A 22,593-nucleotide genomic window follows, 5' to 3' on the forward strand; every position below is an offset into this window, starting at 1 on the left:
TGCCTACACCATCCTGGGCCTGCCCAACGCACTCACTTTTTCCCTGAAATCTATCCGAGGTCGCCAAATGGGCATTGCCATGCAAGCGGCTACACAACACATCTTATCACTCTGGGGGTCGACCAACAAGCCCACACATGTGGGATGGCTACACAAACTCTGGTTCACCCTGGGGATGGAACGCATACAAGCCACCCTCACGCACACTACTGACACATTCCAAAAGGTCTGGCAGCCGTTGATATCCCTTTTATCCAAGGAGTTTAATGAAATAACTTGGCCCAAATATCTCTGATTGCTGCGCCTTACTGAAACTGCCACTGAAACTCAAGAACCTCAATACTGATAACACTACTCCCTACCTGACTAGTGATGGATGGGTCTCCCGCAAATAGCACACTGGTGGGGAGGGGGAGAAGAGGGAAGGGATGGGGGGGGCGGGGATTTTTTTGGGATTTGTTCTTCCAATTTTGTTCGCCTACATTGCCTACCATTTGCATTTTTGGTATCGAAACGCTACAGCGGTGTGCCCACTTCATTTTCTTTCTTGCAAAGCATAGAAAAGACGTGCCTGTCTGTTTCGTTCGCTTGGTTTACCTGATACAATTACATTGTAATGTGATACCTTTCTCTGCTTTCAAACTCAATAAAATACATTTAAATTAAAAAGGTCCCAGATGTCTCTTAGAAAACGCTTGCTACCCCATCTTTCAAGGTTTTGCAGCACTGGGAGAACAGAAGGATCTCAATATATCTCAATATATCCGTCTGGGAAGAATAAACGGCCAAGAAGTCAGCCAATCAGATTAGAATTTATAGCATGAGAGCTGCACACCTCTCTGCTGCCTGCTGTTACCTCCCAGTATACAATGAAAGGCATACAAGTCCAGCTGAATATATACAGTCACTGGCATTATGCTACTCCACCCAGTTGTGGCATTTCTCCACATAATTATAGATTTGTCGCATAATCCATAATGTGCAACTTAGTTTGCAGAGTTTACAAAATAAAAAAAGTTTCTAGCTCAAACAGTTTTAAGGTGACTAAAACGCACCAAAATGTGGACCCTCCCAATCCGAGGCCCTTTCTAAAAGTTGCCAAGTGATCTTTCAGTTCCTCATTGCTGAATTCAATTGTTACAACTGGTACTAATGAAGGGCAACAGGGAAATAGATTTACATCTGTCAAGCACCACGGAAAATTGCTTTTCAACGTGGTAAGTAGAACACTACCACACCACCCCCATACACTGAAAATAAAACCATGCTAAGTATAATAGCCTGTTGTAGCCATCTTCCCTAGGGGTTACAAAGGTACTAATTTGAGCTGTCATCTTCCAGCGAGACGATGGTTGTGCTTGGCATGTGTGGGGTGAATTTTCAAAATGTCTGTGTGTTTGCAATAGCAATGGGCTGGGCTCCTTTTTAAGATACATAATTAGGATTATCCAGTGAAAACATACTTTCACCGCTGATAAGCAAAGTGCAGGTGCGCGCATAGAAATGCGTTTCCCCATCTGCAAATGGACCCTTACTACAGTTACACATCCCGAAATACTTTTGCGAGAGCGGAAATCACTTGTTCTCCAGGTGGTGCAGGTTTCCAGACAAACCATTGGAGACGTTGGAGTTTTGTGAATCCGATATCTGCACTCTTTTAAGGTTGAACAGTTCAAGTGCACATTTTCGACTGTGAATCTGTATTGGCAGGCGTGTAAACCTCTCATTGGTTAACATTTACAGAATTGTAAAAGGTTTCAGGATGTCTGACAGTTGCAGGTTCCTGGCGGGCTCTTGGAAAACAGTTATGAATTCGGAATTACTACCATACAAAGTGATAAAGGCATACATAACTTGTCATACTGTACAATGGTGACTGGGGAAATGCATTCTCAGGTGCAATTTAATGTATACTTTTTTCCAGAAGCCCTAACTCCCTAGCAAGCTGCAATTTTTAGAGTATTTTGTTCCCATTTATCTCAGAAAAGGTATTTACTTCTGTCTTTGAGAGTAGTAAATCTCAGACTGTTTCCAGAAGGTGACTTGCATACACACGGCTTACTGAATTTGCCCATAGTTGAATGGCCTGGCCTATAGGGTAAACGGGCAGTGCCGGAATGGCTGGTCTGACAAACCACTTTGTGGGCCTGTTTTGTGTTCTGATGGGTTCATTTTTACTGCTGATTTCCCTTTTATTACTATAAACATGTTCTGCAGCAAGCACAAATGCATGCGCTCTCCCACACCTTGCAGAAATCCTAGACGACGTTTTTTTACACATTCTAAACTGGCCTAATTTGCACATTGAGTGCCTCCTTTTATGTGTCTGATTCGTTAATTGGGGCACTGTTATTTTGGTGCCAGGGCTGTTTCCTGTCCCAGTGCAATCCAGATCTGGCTTAGGGCGTGCACCAGACGTATGAGTGAGAGAACTGACATAATGGGCACTAAAGCGGCTGCATCTAAATCTTTCGGGGGACCAAGTGTGGGAAAGGAGGGCACCATGTTATTAGGTCGAGCCTGGGCAGCACATGCACTGCGAGGCGTGCTGTATTAGGTTACGGACATGAAGCTCCGCCCATCTTTTCAATTGGCTCCTATTTCTGTCCTTGCGAAATCGTTGCTTTTCATTCCTGAATAGGCTTGCGAGTCCCTCCTTGGTACTGCATTGTCTGCATTTGTAACCTCCCATAACGACTGGACCTTTTCCTTGTCTCGTTACACGATCGGCTTTATCTTGGCTGTGAGCACTATTTTGTTTAATGATTTGCCCTTATTCCACCCACTACGTCGTAGTACGCCGACTGCTTTTATTTTAGTTAACTCTAGTGACCGCGTTTCTTTCTTTATTTTAGCAGAGCGGTCCGCTTTTAAGTATAGCAGCCGCGGTTACTTATTTCGTTTTTTTTTTTTTTTGTTTCTTTACCCGCGCCCATGCGGCGCTGTCATATTAATGGAGGCCACCCCCCTTTCTTTAGACACAGCTTGTCTAAAGAAAGGGGCACGGCCTCCATTAACGTGTAAGCGCAACAAAAAATATTTGCAATGCAATTAGTCTCGTATTTGCAAGAGTTGCATTGTAAATGCCAATAGCTCAAACTCTCGTAAATGCGAGACCCATTGCATTGCAAATGATTGTTTGTCAATGTGTTCGGTTTAATCCATATATATTATTTTATTTTTTTGCCTGTAGCTGGCAGCGTTGCATCATCAACTGTTGTGCTTTTGCTATTTTTTTTTTTACAGTAAGCTAACCACTATCTGAAACCTCCTCTTATTCTCTTCATTTTTTTTACATTCTTATAAACCTGTGCACGTATATTTCATATTTATTTGGAGTATTCGCTTAGTCAATTTATCTTTTTTGTTCCCCTAACAACTACCCATTTACTCTGTTTTCCTAACCCCTAATACATACTTGTTCTATTTAAGATTTTATTTTAGCATTTTCTGTGCTTCCGTTATTCATATGGTTGTACATGTCATTGGAAGACGAGGGTCTTATGCTTCACAGAGCTCTCCAGTTTCCCAGGTCCCTGTGGAGGTCGCTCCTCTAATCCAGATGTTGCTTTGTGCTCTGGGATGCAGTTCTGGTTCTAGAAAGATCGGGAGTGTATGAGCTGCTCTTACATGGACTTGAGAAGCCTGGGAGCTCTGGTTTCTGGGAGAGCTGGAGTGAGGGCTGTGCCAGGTTTGGGTGGAGTGACGGGTGCGGGGGATGGGGGGGTTTCCAGAATCTAGCACTATAGGAAGAGGAGGGTTAGCATCTTATCTTCTTCCTGTATCCTTTGCCTCCAATGTCATGAGGTTCCTTCTGCCAGTATCACTTATTCGATTAGAGCTCTTGATCGTGCTTGTCAGACAGTCAATCTTCCTGCTGGTATATGTGTAAGCCACCTCTATGGCAGGCCTGACTGGTCCTAAGGCAGGTTGCAACATATCTCAGGGGTAGAACATGTATTTTACATGTTCTGGTAGTAAAATCGGTAAACTGTCTTTTTTCAATATGGGAAAGCTTAGTTGTTCAATTGGCGAGTGCAGAGTTAAATGCTGACCCCCTCAGTTGTGCTAACTCTGGATCAATGCGAAAGTGAGTCATCCAAGGTATCAAACAACTCATTACACTAAGCCTGACTCGATTCTCATGAAATTAATGTAACAAGGTGCAGTGTGCAACTTTAGCTTAGTTATCACTTTGTTGCCTTCACTGCCCTGTGCCCATACTGGTTAAACAGAGGGTCCTGTAGCCGAGATGGCTTTCTGCGCTCCTGGGGAGGCATGCTAGCTACTCACAGGAAAGGATCCAATAGGCCTGCTGTGGAAGGAGGTGTTGCCTCCCTCCTGCAGGAAGCCATACAGGAGTTGGTCTAAAAGGCGAGCTTCAAAGTTGAAGCCACCTTTTGAAGGGCAAATGGGTAACACTTGGGCAAGGGGCTGCACAATTGTTAAAACAGACAAGCTTGCACTTGGGGTAGGGGCAGGCTTGACAAAAACAGTTGCCAAACCGGTTTTCCAGGGGTATGTAGCATCCTTGGTAGCCACACCTCTGAGTTGGGCTAGAGAGCTCCACATGCTGGTAGAGGGGTCCTGCAGTATTGGAAATTGGGCAAAATGGTGTATCCTGTGATACCCCGATGCCTTACTTTGCAGGAATTGGTCATCAGGTGGGAAGGAGCCTGGTAGCCCATTGGCTACCAACCGCATCCTGCCCTGAGAGTATTTTTTTAACTCAATTTAGGGCACTCCTTGAGGAGTGCAAATCGTATCTCCTTATATCGCTCTTAACAGTTGAGGCTAAGATTCTGGCCAAACTTCTTGCGAATCGCCTCCTCCATTTTATTTCTGATTTGGTCCATCTGGACCAATCCGGGTTTATGCCGGGGAGAAATTGGCCTGGTACCTGTGTCGAGTACATGGGGTCCTTGGCAGAATTCACACCATCGAGGAAGACGTGATGGCTTTCGATACCATTGAGTGGGATTTTCTTTTCGCCGTTCTTCCCCTTCTGGGGCTTGGACCCAAATTTATTCGTAGGATTTGGTTATTGTATACCCAACCTACGGCTCATGACGTTGTTAATAATCATCGCTCCGCCACTTTTTCGCTTCATCGGGCCACTAGGCAAGGCTGCCCCTTGTCGCTGTTGCTTTTTGCACTTGTCTTGGAGCCGCTCGCGATGTGGGCCCGGGGTGATCCAGGGATACGGGGGCTTAAGTGGACGGCATGCCATGAGGACCGTATCTGGTTGTATGCCGATGATATCCTCTTGTACCTGGCGTGGTTGCTGCGAAGGGTGCTTCACATTTTCGGTGTCCACTCTGGCTATCAGATAAATTGGTCCAAGTCCAAGATGTATTGTCACAGGGATTCTGCTCCTACACAGAACTGTGCATAGAGACTCGGAACCTCAGGGAATTAGGGTGTGCCAAAACTCACCTTCGTATCCAAAATCCCATACCAGGCTAGCAATCAGTGTCTCATTGGTTCTTCCATACCCCCAATGATTAAACAACCCAGAACATGGACTTAGAATACCTCAGGCAATGTGGAACACATGAACACTCTTTCGTTATACTCTCATAGCAGTCCAAAACAGGGAGTAAATGAAGACACATGCAAGTTTGAAATATTTATTTCTAATGCTGTGTTCTCATTCGCAGTACCTTAGCTAATACAAACAAGCATATTATTAGCAACAAGATTATAAGCATAGTTACTATTCCATAAAATACAAAGGGAGAAAGCATGTTAAAATGCTAAATGGAAAAAGGTTAGATTACACCTAAATCTCACCCTCCCATGCTAATAAGTATTTTAGATCTATAGAAGGTCTCTGGGATTACAAGGGTGGCCCCATACCTCTGGTTCTAGCAGAAATGGATCACATAATTTTCTACACCAGCTCTCTGCATGCGAAATGTTCTCCGAGTGTTTAAGCATGCCTGCGCAGTGCATTATTAAACGCGCCAAAATCAGAGGTGGCCACAGCTGCATATATGTTATGCCTAGAATGTGCGCTGATCAGACCGAACAACAACGACTGTGTTGAAATAACCTTGAAGGCCTCGGCACTCCCTATTCAGACAAAGCTTACCAAGCAAGGCTGCTAATGTAGAAAAACATATTATTCTCGTGTGAAGCAAAACACTCTGCGAAACTCTAAACATTTATAATAATGTGTGCCGTGTGCAAAGGCAACAGAAAGGAAAAATGGCGTTTAAACTTTTAATAAGCTCTTCTAACTTAACAGAGTGTAAAGGCAAGGCCCATCCCCATGACAGTATGTGCTGTGGGGTTCTCCACCGGCAAGGCCCCAGGGCCTTTAATATCCCGGTGGCACCTCTGGGTTTTCGGTACTTTGGTATTTTCATCACTCCTGACTCTGATCTCTTTTAAAACACAATTTACTCTGACCGCTTCAGCGTTTCAAATCAGATGTTGTGCACTGGTGCGCTCTCCCTCTCTGAAACACGTCCCTTTTTAAAATATTAGCACTCCTGCGCTTTCTCTATGCACTACAGAATACCCCTGTTCGGATTCCGAATTCTTATTTTTCCCAGATCGACGGACTATTGCTGGGACTGCTATGGGAGCGCCGTACGCCGCGCATCGATATGAACAAACTTACCATGGGTTGGTACGACAGGGGTATCGCTTTGCCGTGTCTCCGACTCTACTACCAAGCATCTCAGCTAGTGGTAGTCAATCGCTGGGTGTTTGAACCTCACGACGAGCCTAATTTCTGCACCGATCACTGGCTCATGGGACGGGCGGGTATAACAGGGCACTTTACTCAAACCCCCATAAACTTAATTTAGCAGGTCCCACGGCGCGCATGGTCAAGATTTGGCATGAAGTTACCAGACGATTGGGGTGGCGCGGGCGCCTGACTAAGGCAATCTCCCTGTGGCAGCCTGATGTCTTAGGTCTACTTAGCGCTTGTCCAGGGTCCGACAAGTGTTATTTTTATTGAAATCTCCACGGTCAGAAATATCTGGGTTAAGGGGAGGCTAGCATCATTCCCGGAGCTTCAAGCTAAGTATCAACTGGCTCCGTCAGAGACGTTCAGGTACTTACAGATCACTCACGCAGTGTCTTCGGCCTTACCTAGAGACAGTCACCTCCCCGACTCCTCCGGTCTGAAGGATCGCCTGTTGTTGGATCCCATGGACTGAAAGGATAATCGCCCAACCCGATGTTGAAACTTGGAGTAGGGTGGGAGAGAGACTTGGGAGAGATACATGTGGCGGAACGCTCTAGCTTCACCCGAAGAAATAGCCATCCCATTACGCCTGCGACTGCTCCAGCTCAAGATCCTCCACCGAGCATATTTTGATGCCAAACTCCTGTTCCGGCTTGGTAGGCGCCCCGATTCACTCTGCCTCCGACACTACAATCAAAAGGGTACCTTTTTTCACATTTTATGGGACTGCCCACATATTCAGGACTATTGGGCGAAAATCGTCCTCCAGCTTGGAGGGCGGGCGGTAAATCCTTTGAGTTGTCTCCCCAACTATGCTTACTTAACATTTGGGGGGCGTCCGACCTCACACCGGCTGAACAGACATGGACCTCTATGGGCTTCCTTATAGCAAAGCGGAATATTGCACGACATTGGGGGTAGCTACAGTCCCACGCATGGTTGACTGGGCAAAGGACATGGATACTGCCATGGTGGCGGAAAAGTCAGTATTTAAAGATCGAGGTTGCCCCAAAAAAATGGAACCGGAAGTGGGGGAAATGGAATAGGTACAGAGGGGACATCTGCGTCTCCCCAACGGTGGAACTCTGGAGAGACAAGCGGGCGCTGATGGCCCAGTTGACGGTGGAGGTGCTGGCCTCTTCCCCTTAGGAATTAATCTAGATCTCTCCGTCCCCCACTCCCTGTTGCTGTCTGCTCACACCTGAGGTATAATTTGTTTATCTTAATATTGCCTAGGAAATGTATAACAAGTACTCTTTCGCGCGGACCCCCTTTGCCATGGGGTGAATGGCACTATGTTAAATGCACGTCTGTATTGGAGGGGTTTTTTATTACAGTGACTCTATATTGTATGTACCGGTCTTTGGTTGTGTGAAAATGCAATAAAAAGTGTAAAAGAAATAATGAGGGCACTCCTGGCACCCAGAGCTCCAATCGCAACAGGAGGAAGGACTGCCCTGCTGCACTGTGGAAACAGCAAAGAGAGGCTGCACTGACATGAACTGCACCTGCTGAACCTGGTGGCCACCAAAGGAGAGGGACTGTCTGCTGTGTCCTGCTTAGGTAGACGCAATCTCCAGAACCCAGCCGATGCCAAGAGACTCCAAGGGTCAGTGAGTCGAACTCCTGTTCACAGCACAGGGACACAATATCTGAGAAGCCTGCTAGGACAAGTTGGCAACCAAAGTCTCCAAACCTCCACCAGCCGCCACATGCAACACCAGGGACTAAGACCCGATGCACAAAGTTGCACCACTGTTCGCGAAGTCTGGGAGTGTCGTCTAGGCGCAGCTTGACCACCCCAGAGGAAAGTTACCGACCCAGGAACTATTGGAATGTGACTGTGATACTGGACGACCAGTAGTAACTGACTTCTCCCAGCAGCAAGGGGCATTAACCCTGAGACCAGGGCTGCCACGCCCTCTTCCTGGACCGAGGAGTTATTTCAGGGAGACTCCTGTCAACCGCATCGCATCCACAGCATCCTTTGAGCATTTTCAGCATCTTTCATCCATTGCATCAGGACCACTCCCGTAGGAAATCCCTGCAACGGACTAAGAACTACTTCACCTTCTGAGTTAACTGTTTCTGAGGACCTTGCAGGTCCCACTGACTCCCAGTTGCCGTATTCCAACTAGCCAAGCTTTTTTATGAAAAATGTTGTCAAATTTGTTGAATTTGCCAATGCTTGTTCATGGTTGAAGAAATAATCCAGTTTACTATATATTGTAAATTCCATGTCTCCGAACCCTCCGGTGGATCTTTTTCCTTGTGGTGTCTGAAAGTAGTCTATTTTTATAAATTTGTGACCAATTTCTTTGGTGTCCTCAATTTCTTCTTCAATTGTTTTGGTGCTATTTCATTTCTTTACATTTGTTCCTGTGTGAAAGCCTTGCAGCTCAGAGTCACAGGTACCCAGAGTTGAGCTGAAGGTTTGACAAACAGAACATAGTTGTGTAATTGGTAAATGTAGTCCAAGTTGAGGTTGCACAACTGTACCCTATAATTAGGGCTCCCGGTTTTATAGTATTTATTTTTTTGCTATTTCCGTCTGTATTTATCCATATTTATTTTCTGTCTATTTTATCTGTATTTATCCATATTTATTTTTGCGACGTGCAAAAGATGATGCGACAGCTAGTATTTTTCCACATTTATTTAAATTGACAATGCATGCGCCTGGTTGTTATTGGTCAACACAATACATTCATCTAAAAACTTTACCATTGTAGTACAAGCACTGTCAGCAGGAGATGGCAATTATCTTATCACCAATTAAGCAGCCAGGAGCGCGGATAAGGCACGGGTTGACTCGGCTATCAATAATGATTTATATCTTCTTTTGCCAGCGCCAGAATCCGGGCCCAAGTGAAATAAACTACATAATGCACGCTCCCCCAACCCAGGAAGGAGGCTGTAGGACATAAATCCTGGTTGTGACAGAGCGAGGCCCATGCTAAACATTAGCTCTAACGTGGCTTTAAGTCAGCCCAATTGTTTTTACTGGAAGCGGAGTGAACTAACCCATAGTTGCCAAGGTTTCAGAATGACATGTATGTCATTTTCATAATTTCAGTAAAATTATGAGACGCATTTTTATGACTGAGTGGCTTTGTTTGAGCAAAATCAAGCAGGCACACTTACTAATGCAACTCAACCATGGTGCATAGTTAAACCCGCCCCAGAAGGATGAAATGAACAGCCAGCCCCGCTGAAACCTCACCCTAAACCGAATCCAGAGGCGCAACTGGAGTCAAATTCCGGGGAGGGGGGTGCTAATAAAAATTTAGGGGGGTGGGGCAATAGGCAGAGTGGAGATGCAGGGACTCTAAGTAGGGGTGAAAAAAACAACAAAGCCTCGGTAACAAGTGAACGGTCTTTTAAAGACCATTCACTCGGGTGCAGCTGCGATAAGCTCAAGACCTGTCTGTGTGTATGTCCGGGATGCTGTCTCAACCCGGACAGACACACACAACCGGGGTGGGGTGGGCCCTGAAGACATTTGAGCCCTATAGATGTTTCGTGCTTGCTCTCACCCATATGGTTCTCCCTTCCCACTAGCTCCCTGTTGCTGCCCCGCCCCCCCCCCCCCCCATTTGTGGTCTTTTTAAAAAATGCATTTATTTTGTTTGGCGAGGGGAGAGGCAGTAAATTACTGCTGTTGCACCTCAAAAACACTTTTTTGCTGCTTCTATTTTCTTTTTTTAAACTATCCATCTGTTTAATGCAGCATGCGGGTGCCTACAAAATGATGCGGCTAGGAGAATGGCCTTTTTAGGTCGAGCGTCAGCAAAGGACCTATTGTCAGCGGTTTCGGGGGAATCTGAGACAGCGTTCGGGCACGCGCCTCTGCTGTCTCAGATTCCTCCTCGAGGGAGCTCACGGCGCCGTGAACATCCCCTGCCTCTCATTCGCAGCCTCTCTCAATCACACACAGCCACACTCGCACATGCGCGCGCACACACACACACACACATACACCCACGCAGGCACAATGCATCGGGACACACATATACACACGCACAGCTAACAGCCACACATATACATACACACGCACAGTTACACACGCGCGCACCCCCCCCCAACCCCACTTACCGCATCGGTGCAACTCCGGAGTTCAGCCGCCACCGCAGGGCTCTCCCTCGGGCATGGGAGCCCCGCGTCACCACTGCTCCTCTCCTAGCCAGCCAATCCGTGGATGCGGGCTTCCAGCAGGAAACGGAAGTCCCGCCCCACGGCAGTTTTCCGCACGCACACGTCTTGTTTTTCCTCTGTTGCTCATGGTATTGCCCCCTCCCACCAGCTGGGTGCATCCTGCAGGACAGAGACACGGATCTGGTACCAGAGTATGGGTCCTAGCGCCTGGACACACAGTGCCTACTCCAGAACGGAAAGCCGAAGTGTGGGTTCCAGAGTACGGGTTCTAGAGCGGGGGCCCTGAAGGAGACTGGGAACCAGCGACCATGAGCTGCCCCTCGGCGTGGAACAAGGAGACCGGCGAATCCCTCACCTTCCTCGGGTAAGACCTGCGAGGTGCTATGTTTCACATGTGATGGGCGTGGAGTAATGGCTCAGGTGGTCCATACACGTGGTGAAGAGGTCTGTGGGCGAGGGTGGAATGCACAGCTCGTTCAGCCCCTTCTGACCCTCTGACTGACGCTTTTTCTAATAATTTTACTCCAAATGTCGGAGCGTGACTAGCGCCGCAAGTCGCGAGGCCCTATATGAAGCAGCTCCTAGAGTGAAATGCCTCTAGTGATCCCGCACCTGCTGCAGAAATCGATGTGCGTCCCGTATGTCTTGAATCCAAGTCCCGGGTGAGGTTAGAAGCAGAACGGCTGTCGCCTCTAGGCACTGCGCCTGCGTGGCGCTGTATCAAGCAGCGCGATCACGTAAATGATCCTTTCTAAAGGTGTAGGACTCCAGGATATTTTAATTTATTCGTTCAACATGTTTTTAAGATTGGTACATTTATATAAAAATGTTTGCAGCCAGTATCTTTCAATATCATTTCTAAACGTAAATTTAGCTATACAGGCATGGGTCCTGATACGGTTGCCAGACGCAAAGCACATTTTGTTTTTTACTTGCGCAATGATTTAATTAGAGAGTTACCTCTTAGTGATTATGCATTTTTATGGCACACGCAGATTCTTCTAAATGTTCCCAAAATTGCCAATGAAAAACGCACTGCTCGTCAGGTGAAGTGGTTGACCAGGATCACACTGTTGGTTTCAATGTGCGAGCCGGGATTCGAGCCCGAATTTCCCAGGCACGCCGCCTTCAATGCAATCGTATTTCTTGCTGTATTTTTGCTTTACTTCACAGGACTTTGGTGATGGCTTCATGGCCCTCCATTAGACGGATTAATAAACTGTTTCTGGAGTGGGACACCCCCACCCTTGTTCGTACACGTCACCAGCGTGGACTTGACCGAGGAAACCGTCTCGACTCCCTAATCGTGGAAACTTTTCTACATTTGGCTAGTGATGCCTAAGTTTGGGTCCTCAGACTCCCTTTTCTTCCGGTGCAGAGGTCATTGGGAGTCAGTGACCCTTCACCCAGATGCGCTGGGAGTTCATCGTCCAACCCAATCTTTCCATCAATGCTTTAACCTGCCTGGGTGAATATTAGCTATTTACCAAATAAATATATGGGCCTGTTGGAGGGGGCTTTAATGAGGGTTAGTGGGTTACCCTCTAGCCGGGGCCAATGGCATGAATGAACGGTACATGTCCAAATTGTGCGGCATGGACTACATAATGTGGCAATATAGGGCACAGAATGCAGCATATTGCTGTACTTATTGTGGAGGTGTTATGCCTGTGTGTGTTGTCCTCAGTAATTCTGTCCTGTCCGATATGTAACCCTATGGTGCCAGTGCTGTTTGTAAATTATGATCCTCTTGAAAGAAACAGACACCTGTCAGTTTAACTCTGCAATTCGTGCATCTGTGATGATTGTGCGGCAAACTCATTATTATGCAGAAAATGCCCAGGACCCAGACTCGCACAATTCTGTTGGCCCTGCTTGTAAGACAGTCTCTTATGCAGTGGGGGAAGGAACAGAGGGGTAGGTGGCTGAGTCGGGGTATGTGACACACACACACCCACCCACTTCACCCCTCCCTGCTGGGCCCGTTCATTAGTGCCAGAGGCCCCCGGGGCGTGTGGAAAGTGGAGGCATAGCAGAGAAGGGTGCTGAACAGGGAGCCGCAGAGGGTCCATCAAGACTCATTGCTGTGGTGGACACACTTGCTGCCACCTCAGCAGAGAGGCCACGGACTGAATGGTCATCACGTCTCATCTCCCCACCATAATCCCCAGCAAGTTTGAAGTATAAGAAAGGGGAGCGTGTACCAATGGGCAGTGTGGTAAGCGGGCATTGCTTGTTTCTCTGCGTTTCCCTTCCCTTTTAGAAACTCAGGAGCAGCACTATTGTCGTGGCGTCACCAGGGCTTTAAGTGGAAGCTTTTTCTTATATACAAGCCATAGTTGCTGGTTATTTATCGTATGCATCTAACAACCATTGACAAAGCCAATAGTCCTGTCTTGTTGTAGGTATGATATTACTTGTATCATATCTTGACGCAATAACAGAAACAGCAAAATACAAGTCGGGCGGCACACTGCTTAGCACAGATTTTTATCTTACACCCTTAATTACATTGGCCACGCCCGTTTGAGAGGCCCCACAGTTTTTTCATCCCACTTAAAGCCCTGTCTTCTAATATTGTAAATGTGGAATTATCTAACAAATAGTGATTTTGATAAATGACCTACCAGAGCTTATATTTTCCTATATTGAACTAAAATGTTGTCATAGCCTCAATATATCGGCGAATACGAACTATTTGCTATCAATATATTTGTATTTTAATAATACATTATAATTGACCTGACCATAACCGATTTGAAATGCCAATAAAGAACTGTATTTAACAAGCATTTGCAATGCAATAGGTCTCGCATTTACGCAAGTTTAAGCTATTGACATTGTAAATGACAATGCCTTTTATTTGTTTTAAAAACAAAATTAAGGCATTGTTATTCGCAATGTCAATAGCTCAAACTCGTATAAATGCGAGACCTATTGCATTGCAAATGCTTGTTTTATTAGCCTTTCGTCTTGCTATATAGTTAGCATCTTGCTGATGCTGTACTTCATGACGAAAATGCCGGACTGCCTTGGTTCCCAAGAGTTACAGCAGACCTGAATCTCATTACTTGACTGTCTCTCCTAGTGACCTGACCGGCAAAGATCCTTTCACCCTCCTTGTCCGTCCCAGTACATGCCGCCCACTCCACAATACATAGGCACACCTCCGAGGCAAAGGAGGGAGGCCACTATGCAGAGGCTGGAGCGGAGCCTGGAGCCCTCATAATTTGCAATGCATGCCACCCTGATTGAATCCCTGATCATTTCATTGGCCAGACAGGCACTGTCTGCCACTGTTTCAGGTGCGCAGGTCTGCCGCCTACACTTCGTGCCTGCCATCCTGCTCCTATTTGTAAGGCCTGGGCAGTGGGCAGGCCTCCGCTAGTGCCAGAGGTGAAATACAAAATAACGGCTCCCTATGCACATCTCACAGGCCGTGGGCACTGGCTGGGCGTCGCGACCGGGCGGGTAATTACGCAAAAAGTATAGTCCCCATCCTGGTTCTAATCCCTGTGTGCAGTGGATTTGATTTGTTGGGAGCAGGGTGAAGCGTGCTCGCGTAAGGTGGCTTGCGTTGCGCACCGCCTAAATCAAAAAATATAATCATGATGATCGTCTCCGTCAGGAACCGTGACATGATTAACATTTTTAGCTTTGGTGCATGCGACGTGGTACTTACGTAGGCAATAAGATGAAGGCTGGCTGAGCAGGCGGGGTCAGGTAGAGCATGATTGCAATGCTGTCCTTTTGCAATAAACCCCTTTCCTTTACCCGAATAAACAAACAAAAACTCTCCAGCTTCCTTATACAGTGAGCAGTAAGTGTGCGCAGTTGGCACATAAATGAGCAAGAAACAAAACCATGTACCCCCGAAATTGTCCAGAAATAAGGATTGTTTAAAACCCTGACTGGTAGTAGCTGTGCTGCTTTGCGGTATTACATAGAGCCCACCTCTGGGATTTGACACTCTTACAGTCCTCGTCTATGAATGCTGCAATTGTGTTGAAGGTTGTGTGCTGCCAGGCTTGTGGGCGTGACTGACGCGTGAAAGATGTTCACACCCCTGATTTACAAAACTGTATTTAGTGGCAGTGGCACTAGAAACCCACCTGTTTCATTTTAATAATTTTTATTTGTTGTTGTAGCAGATAATGTTTTACTTTGATAATCACATCCCAGGGCCCCCATGCTTGCTGCTAACCCCCCACTTGCTTACTGTGTCCAGTGCTTTAGAGGTCGTGCAATATGGATATCTGGACGTCACACCCAAGTGGTGAATGCATGTATATAGGTGTCTGCCTGTTGTGTAGTATAGGTGTGTGCATGTTGTACACTGTATGTGTGTATATCTCATGTACGGTATGTGTATGCATGTTGTGTAATATAGGTGGGTGCCAGTCGTGCAGTATAGGTGTGTGCATGTTGCGCACTGTAGGCGTGTGCATGTCCTGTATGGTAGGTGTGTGCATGTTGTGCACTATAGGTGTGTGCATGTCATGCATTCTAGGTATGTGAATGTTGTGCACTGTAGGTATGCGCATGTTATGTATGGTAGATGATTGCATGTCATATAGGGTTGGTGTCTGCATGTTGTTCACTGTAGGTATGTGCATGTCATGATGTGTTCCCGTCGTGCACTGTAGATATGTACATTTCGTCCTATAAAGGCATGTGCAGCTTGCGCACTTAAGTGTGTACGGGTCATCTACTGTAGGTGTGTGCACATTGTGCGGTGGAGTGCAAATCGTGGACTATTGATATGTGCATATCATGAACAAGTGGAGTCTGGCTGTTGATCTATAGTAAGAATTTTATCGGCAGATTATCTGACTAATCAGAATCCCCAATAGGTAGAATGAATGCTATGAGCACTGTGGTAACGTGAACTCACACCTGGCTCGTGATGACCGTCTGAGGCAAGCGGGCACGCTTTGGTGGGACCTAAAAGAAAGCACATGGTTGCTGTGCTAACGCTTGTTCGAGCCACAACAGATCCGACCCGGGCAAAGCAATTTAGGTAGTGCAAACAAAGTTTTACACAGTGGCAGCAAATGGCTTGTATCTATTTTTGGTGCTCTCTGAAAGAATGTCTATGGGTACATATGACTGGGTGGGTAACCTGGTGCTTTTAAAGGTCATCATCTACCATTTACTCTGCTTTTAAAGTTGATACAATTAAGTATGTAATGAAAAATGTGCTGTAAAATTCACCCCCCTAGTAGTGGTCATCCTCTCTGCGCTCGCTCGCTACGCGCCGGACGGGGGCTGGTCTGCAAACATTTGCCAGGGCTGCTTTCAGTTCCCAGTCCGGCCCTGGCAAGCAGTACCCGTCCGTCTTACCTTTGCTCCCGCCCCCTCCCCCATCCCTCCTCTCTCCCTCGTCCCTCCTCTCTCCCTTTTCTGGGCATACGATCATTTTTTGTTTTATTAGATATATATATATTTTTTTTAAATAGAAAATACACCAGCACCCCGCTGATCTCCTATTTCCACAGCGCGTCTCCTATCTTCACGCTATAAGGACCGCAGCTGCTGGAGGTCTCTCGCACTCCTCCTCTCAACACGCTGTTGTATACTTATTTCCTCCAGCAGGCCCACTTGGCTTTTCTTCAATCGCTGCACGGGCCAGTCGTTCTTCCTTCTGGCATATTAATGCTTCCTCCCTCTGCCTTTCAGTCTCGTTCTTACTCTCCCTTTTCTCTTAATTTAACTCCGTACATTTTGATTTATGAAAAATTCCTTCCTGTCCTGTTTCTTCAGTGTTGTGTAAATTTTACATTTCACTTTTGTGTTTGTTTTTTTCGTTCCACCCTTTGTGCTTGACTTATCTCGGTGATTCAAGGCCAGCCTTCACAGTTCCCAAGGGGAAAAGAAAATCCGCTCAAATGAAGAGCGACATTCCTGCTTTGGAGTAGGCTCTCAGGGTTGATGGGCACTCTTTTTTGGTATAACTGGATCTTGTCGCCAAGCCTAATTTATAATATTTAGCAAAGGGAGATGAGGTATATTTCCAACAGATCCCTCGTTTTCCGCAAAGTACGTTAATATGCTGGACCGTATTTTGTGCCGAAACGCAGGGTCAGTCAGCTCCATTGACCGGAAACCTCCTCTGAAATTGAGTGGGCGCATGGGTGGGGATTGCTAGCATGAGCAATACCAGTGCATAGTCTGATAGTGTTATGGGAAGATATGGAATGTCTTGTGATCCTGTGTCCAGTCAATTACATCTCAAGTTGTCAGCCAGTAATTCAGACGGAACTATGTGTTATGGACTGAGGATATGAATGTACATTTGCGCATGGTGGAATATTTCGTCTTCCACAACTCTAGCATGCCATGTTCCTCCATGACGGATAGTATCACTTGAGCTGCTAGTTTACCCTGCCAGCACGCAGAGGGTAATCTATCTAAAGCATGGTTTGAGCAAGTGTTGAGACCCACCCCACAGTACAATATGTGTCGGTAGTGTGAGTAGTTTGTCCCATGCCTGTAAACATAAGTACAGTGAAAACAAAACAAACACCTAGAACTAGTGGGCTGGGTATGCTCAGACGTGAGTCCCAGGCTCTCCACATTACTGGAGTCAAGCTATCCAGGCTGAAGAAGGCTGATAGCCAGAAACCGGTACTTGGATGCTTGATTCCGGTCTAGGAAAGACATGGCTTGGTAGTTCGGGCTGGACTGTTCCCATGAGGCACAGGGTCAAGGCTGATTTGCATATAGCCAGTGTCTGACCTCGGGTGGTGTGGAGTGCAAAAGAACGATGGATTTAGGCCCAGATCTTTGTACTGGGGTGAATGTAAGACATTGTTCTGCATTCTGTCCATCAACTGTGTTTTTTGCAATTGTCACCCCGAGTGGGATGGGTATGCTCAGTCGTGAGTCCCATGCTATCCACACCACTGGTGTCAAGCTATCCAGGCTGAAGAAGGCTGATAGCCAGAAACTGGTCCTTGGATGCTTGATTCCGGTCTAGGAAAGACTTGGCTTGGTAGTTCGGGCTGGACTGTTCCCATGAGGCCCAGGGTCAGGGCTGATTTGCATATAGCCAGTGTCTGACCTAGGGTGGTGTGGAGCGCAGAAAAACGATGGATTTAGGCCCAGATCTTTGTACTGGGGTGAATGTAAGACATTGTTCTGCATTCTGTCCATCAACTGTGTTTTTTGCGTTTACCCTGCCAGCACGCAGAGGGTAATCTATCTAAAGCATGGTTTGAGCAAGTGTTGAGACCCACCCCACAGTACAATATGTGTCGGTAGTGTGAGTAGTTTTTTCCATGCCTGCAAACATAAGTACAGTGAAAACAAAACAAACACCGAGAACTAAACTGCAAAGAAACCATCATATATACAGAAAAGAGTTTTGTGGATCATTCTGTGGGGCGCCTAGGTTACCGGTGAGTGTCCTCCGCTGTAGCAGAGGTGGTTGGGAAGTGTAGTATATGCTGTCATGGGTATTGCTAAAAACAACAGCCTCAACTGGGTAACAATGAGAATATGGCACCATCATATGAACTGCGAAATACTCAAGATCTCAGGCTGTTTAAGAAGCAGTTAAAGACTTTGCTTTTCAACGAACGTACAGCTCCTCCTACCGCCTTTTTATTCTGTCTCCTGTAGTTTGCTTTCGCACCGAGACACACTCGAGTATCCATGGGCGCTATAAGTGCTGTATAACCTAACATAACCATCAGTAGGGGCTTGGTGCTGTATTAGTCGTTGTCGTTGGGCAGTGAAGACCTCCTCTGCAGAGCCTGGGTGCGCAGTGCAGGGGATTTCTTGTGAGGTGAACTTCAGCTGAGATTTGACCTCTATCGAGTCCTCAGGGACCTGAAGTGGTGATATGGTCAGCATGGCTGAAGGGCTACAGCAGTACGGTGTCCAGTGCAGAGAGACCTCACATTGGTGCCACAGTAACATTGGCGTCCCGCCTTTCTCCCAAGCGGTGCAGGTGGAGGGGCACAAGCAGGCCCAGGCACACAGTAGCAGGACATCAAGGGAAAGGAGGCTGCGTTCGGCATGCTCCCATACTGCAGGCAGAAGCAGTTCCTCTACGGTCTCCATCTGTTCTCAGTGAGGGTGTGGAGGTCAGGCTTCACGCCGGCACACAGCCGCATTGAGCCCTGCAGCATGCTTGGGGTCACTGCTCTGCTCCGTCAAGCGGTTGTGCGAATAGTCACTGCAATCTCCAGCAGGCCATTGCCGCCGCCACACACTGTGATCTCTGTACCTTCTATAGGCACACATTGTCCATCAGCCCGAAGGAAGGCTGCACGTTCACGTCCAGAGGCACTCCATGCTGCATGGCCGCCCACCAACCTCTGGGATGGCCCTCAAACGATTGCCAGGCCTTCGGCTGCGCCTCCGGTACCTTAGTCCCCGTCCTCCCATTCCCGGCCAGGGAACTCGCAGGTTCGCCGCAATGGTTGAAGCCAGCTGGGTCAAGTCCATGGCAAATGTTGGACCCATGCTGTGTGATTTCGGAGGATTGGCTATACTAACCACCGGAGCCTAACTAAATTGTGCATTATAGGCTGCCAGCTCTCTAGGTTCACCAGTCCCCCTCCCCCAACAGTAGTGTAACTCTAGAAAACATTCAGCAGAAATGAACACAGTGCATTTATAAATATTATGCACAAAGAAAAACAGATGGCAATATTTTGTTGGGCAGAGGTTCAACCAATTATGGCAACTATATCCTATGCAACGCTATTGTGATACTGTGGTACAGCTTCTGGACTTGTTTCTTCTACTGTTTACCCTAAGCACTCTCATTGCAACACAGTTGTAGTTTACTTGCTGTAACATATCTATTCCTCTCACTTAAAGGCATCAGTGACTGTTTGTAAAACTGGATAACCTTGTGGTTCTGGGACCGCCTCACACATACACTTCCGGCTAAAACTGTCCAAAAGTCCTACCCAAGTTCTCCTATGTGGTGCAAGTAGCTCAGTGGGAAGTTTCAAAGTCTGTGGTAGATTTAACACAGACTATTGTCGCCTAATAATCGGCACGGACTAAGCATGTAGGTTGTCTGCATCCACTATGGAGACCCTGGAGAGTACCACGCTTTGGGCCTTATTCTTGAAATGGAACAGTTGCTGTCAGTCTCTTCCATCGGCATGTGCACTGGCTTGACCAGTAGCCACTAGAAACTGCGATTTACGTTTACGGTCCAACTAGGCATTTAGGCAGGCAAGTCCTGAAGAGATGGCGCAAAGTGTTCAAGCATTTGGGCGAACCGTTGCAGCCAGTAAACGCAACCCCAACAGCAGGGGGGTGAAATCCCTAAAAAACATTGTCTGGTACAGCTATAGGATGGCACCATAGAACTCCAGGGTGGTGCAGGCTCAACAACAAGGAGGCACAATGCAGCTCCTTGAGGTGTTCTATTTGGTGTTTTATTCTGGCCGACAAGGCCACAAGACTCTCATGAATTCTATGTTTGAGGCCATTCAGGTTGCCTTCAGGCAGATCTTCAGTGAACTGGGAATATGTTTTTGGCAGACTGGCAGTTTCTGGTACATTGCATTAGCTTGGGCAGTCCCAAAATGTCAAAAGCAGAGAACACGTTGGTAGCAACTGTCCATCTCAGATCATTTGCAACCCAAAATTAAGGCTCCTGATGTGTCTGGTAGTGGCCCAGCCAAGGTTGGCTGTAGTTTAGCTGTTAACTTGCAGCAGCGGTTCCTCCATGGGAGTGGGAGCGTCGCCCTTGCCCCCCCCCCTACACTGCTGCGCAGAAAGCATGAAAATTTTTTGTAATAAAATGATTTTATTGCCATTTTATTTTTTACACTCTTCCAGCAAACGGAGTATGGCCAGAACATCACTGAGGCCAATGACTGGCGGCAGTGAGGAAAGGACAATTTGGTTTGAATTGCACATCGGTTTAGCCGGCTATCTTGCTACGGCCAAACCGGAATGTGCAATTCTAACCTCTGGACAGCAGGCACAAGCCTATAGAGCCTTTTGGAGCACAGAGCTAGGCCACTCCAGCCCATCAATTCGCTTTGTTCATGATTCTTAACAGTATGAGAACAGCATTTTCATTGGATGAGAGAGTTGGCTGTAGGCTTCGTACTCTGAGGAAGTGCTGCAAAAAATCAAGTGGCAGGTAAGTGAATTTCTTTTGATAAATCATTTTTTTTGTGTGCACCCTCCGATGTAATATGCCACCAACCGCCACTGTTAACTTGGTATCTCGTCCGCTTGAGTGTTGGTGAGAAAGTCAACTGCCTTGTTTTGCCTCAGACTTTTCTTACTCACTGTCACATTTTCGCCTCTTTCACTTTCCAGTCGTCACCTGGGAGGAAAGCTTGGCGTCTCAATTGGTGAAGTCCTAGGAGTGGAGCACGTGGGCCAGCTTACCCAGTTCAGTGAATCACTGCTGCAGAGTCACTTTGGAGACAAGACAGGGTAGGTACAAAAATTATTTATTTACAAAACACCTTTTTTTTATATCATGTGATTGCATCTGTTGACTAAAAATTTTAATATTTCGATGGTTATAAATTCTGCTCTTTTCGGGAAATTGCAAGAACGGGGCCTGTACCAGGTTTGCAAGTATGGAGTCCCTTGATGGAAGAGAGCGATGGCTCTGACGTGCAATAAAGGAGCCATTTTGTCATCTGCTTCACAATCTGCCTTAAAACCCAACCAAACCTCCTCAAACAGACCTTGCTGTTATTGTTGTTAAGAAAGTATTGTGTGAGGACTAGACCAAGTTTTTGTTCCTACAGCTCAAAAAAGAGGACTCCTTTTTAGGCCTCGCCAGGCGTTTCGAGCGCAAAGCGCTTCTCGCTTGGTGAGAGATTTTGCAGATGAGGGGTTTTCAGAAAGGGACTCGAAGCCCCGCCCCTCATTTCTATTGGCTTGCGTCACCGTACATGCTAAACTGTGGCCTGCCATTTGAAATGAGGGGTTTTTGTTGACACCCTTTTGCCGCCGATCCAGACTGCTTTGCTGCTGTCGCAAAGCACTTTCTTATCTTTATGGGGCCATGTCTTTCTAATTAGCATGGAGGAGCGCACTGTCAAAGGAAAAAAATCTTGGTATTGTCAACATTTTTTTCCTTTGAGAGGATGGGGGCAGTGTGTGCCCCACAAAGACAAGAGATCGATGCTTCTTCTTTATTGACCTAGGACAACAGCGGCCGTTTGTTGAATATGACAGCGAGTCACTCTCCCTGCCCCCTCTGTCTTCCTGAGACCCTGTCGGTGTCAGCACCTCTCTCCCAGTCTACCCCTCCACTTATTTGCTTGATATACTGTAGTGCCAGCACCATTGCCCCAGCAACTCTCTCCTCCTTTCTTGCAAAGCGCTATATGTGACAGCTCCTCTCTCCTTTCTTCTAAGGCGCTGTATGTTGCAGCATCTCTCGCTTCTCCGCTCTCCGTCCCTCCTCTCACCTTCCATTTGAGACGCTTTATCTGGCTACCTCTCCATCTCTCTCCCAGTCTTTCTCTCCTTGTCCTACCACTTTACTCCCAACTTTCTCCTTCTTAATTTCAAGGTACATTCTGTGCCAGCACCTCTCTCCTTCCTGTCTCCCCTCTCTCTCTCTCCTCCTCTTACCTTCCTTCTGAGGCGCTGTATGTGGCAGCAGTTCCTTTTCTTGCCCCCTTCCTTTCGAGACGCTTTATACAACAAGTAACGCGGCGGCCTTAGGCCATTTCCATGACAACTGGCCTTTCGTCCACGGATCAGTTTCGTTGCACAGTGCTCCTAGA

The 22,593-nt window shown here is 46.9% G+C and overlaps 1 protein-coding gene across 2 annotated transcripts in view; it reads left to right on the plus strand.

The window, feature by feature from the left end:
- POLH (DNA polymerase eta) overlaps positions 1–22,593 on the plus strand; it is a 158,228-nt gene that overhangs the window by 39,927 nt on the left and 95,708 nt on the right. For both annotated transcript variants that reach the window (XM_086926021.1, XM_086926022.1), the window contains exon 8: positions 21,161–21,280. In XM_086926021.1, the coding sequence (XP_086782147.1) occupies positions 21,161–21,280 (120 nt within the window). The remainder of the gene's footprint in view (positions 1–21,160; positions 21,281–22,593) is intronic.

Source organism: Lissotriton vulgaris, chromosome 6 (assembly GCF_964263255.1).
Source record: "Lissotriton vulgaris chromosome 6, aLisVul1.2, whole genome shotgun sequence".
NCBI classification, from domain to species: Eukaryota; Metazoa; Chordata; class Amphibia; order Caudata; family Salamandridae; genus Lissotriton; species Lissotriton vulgaris.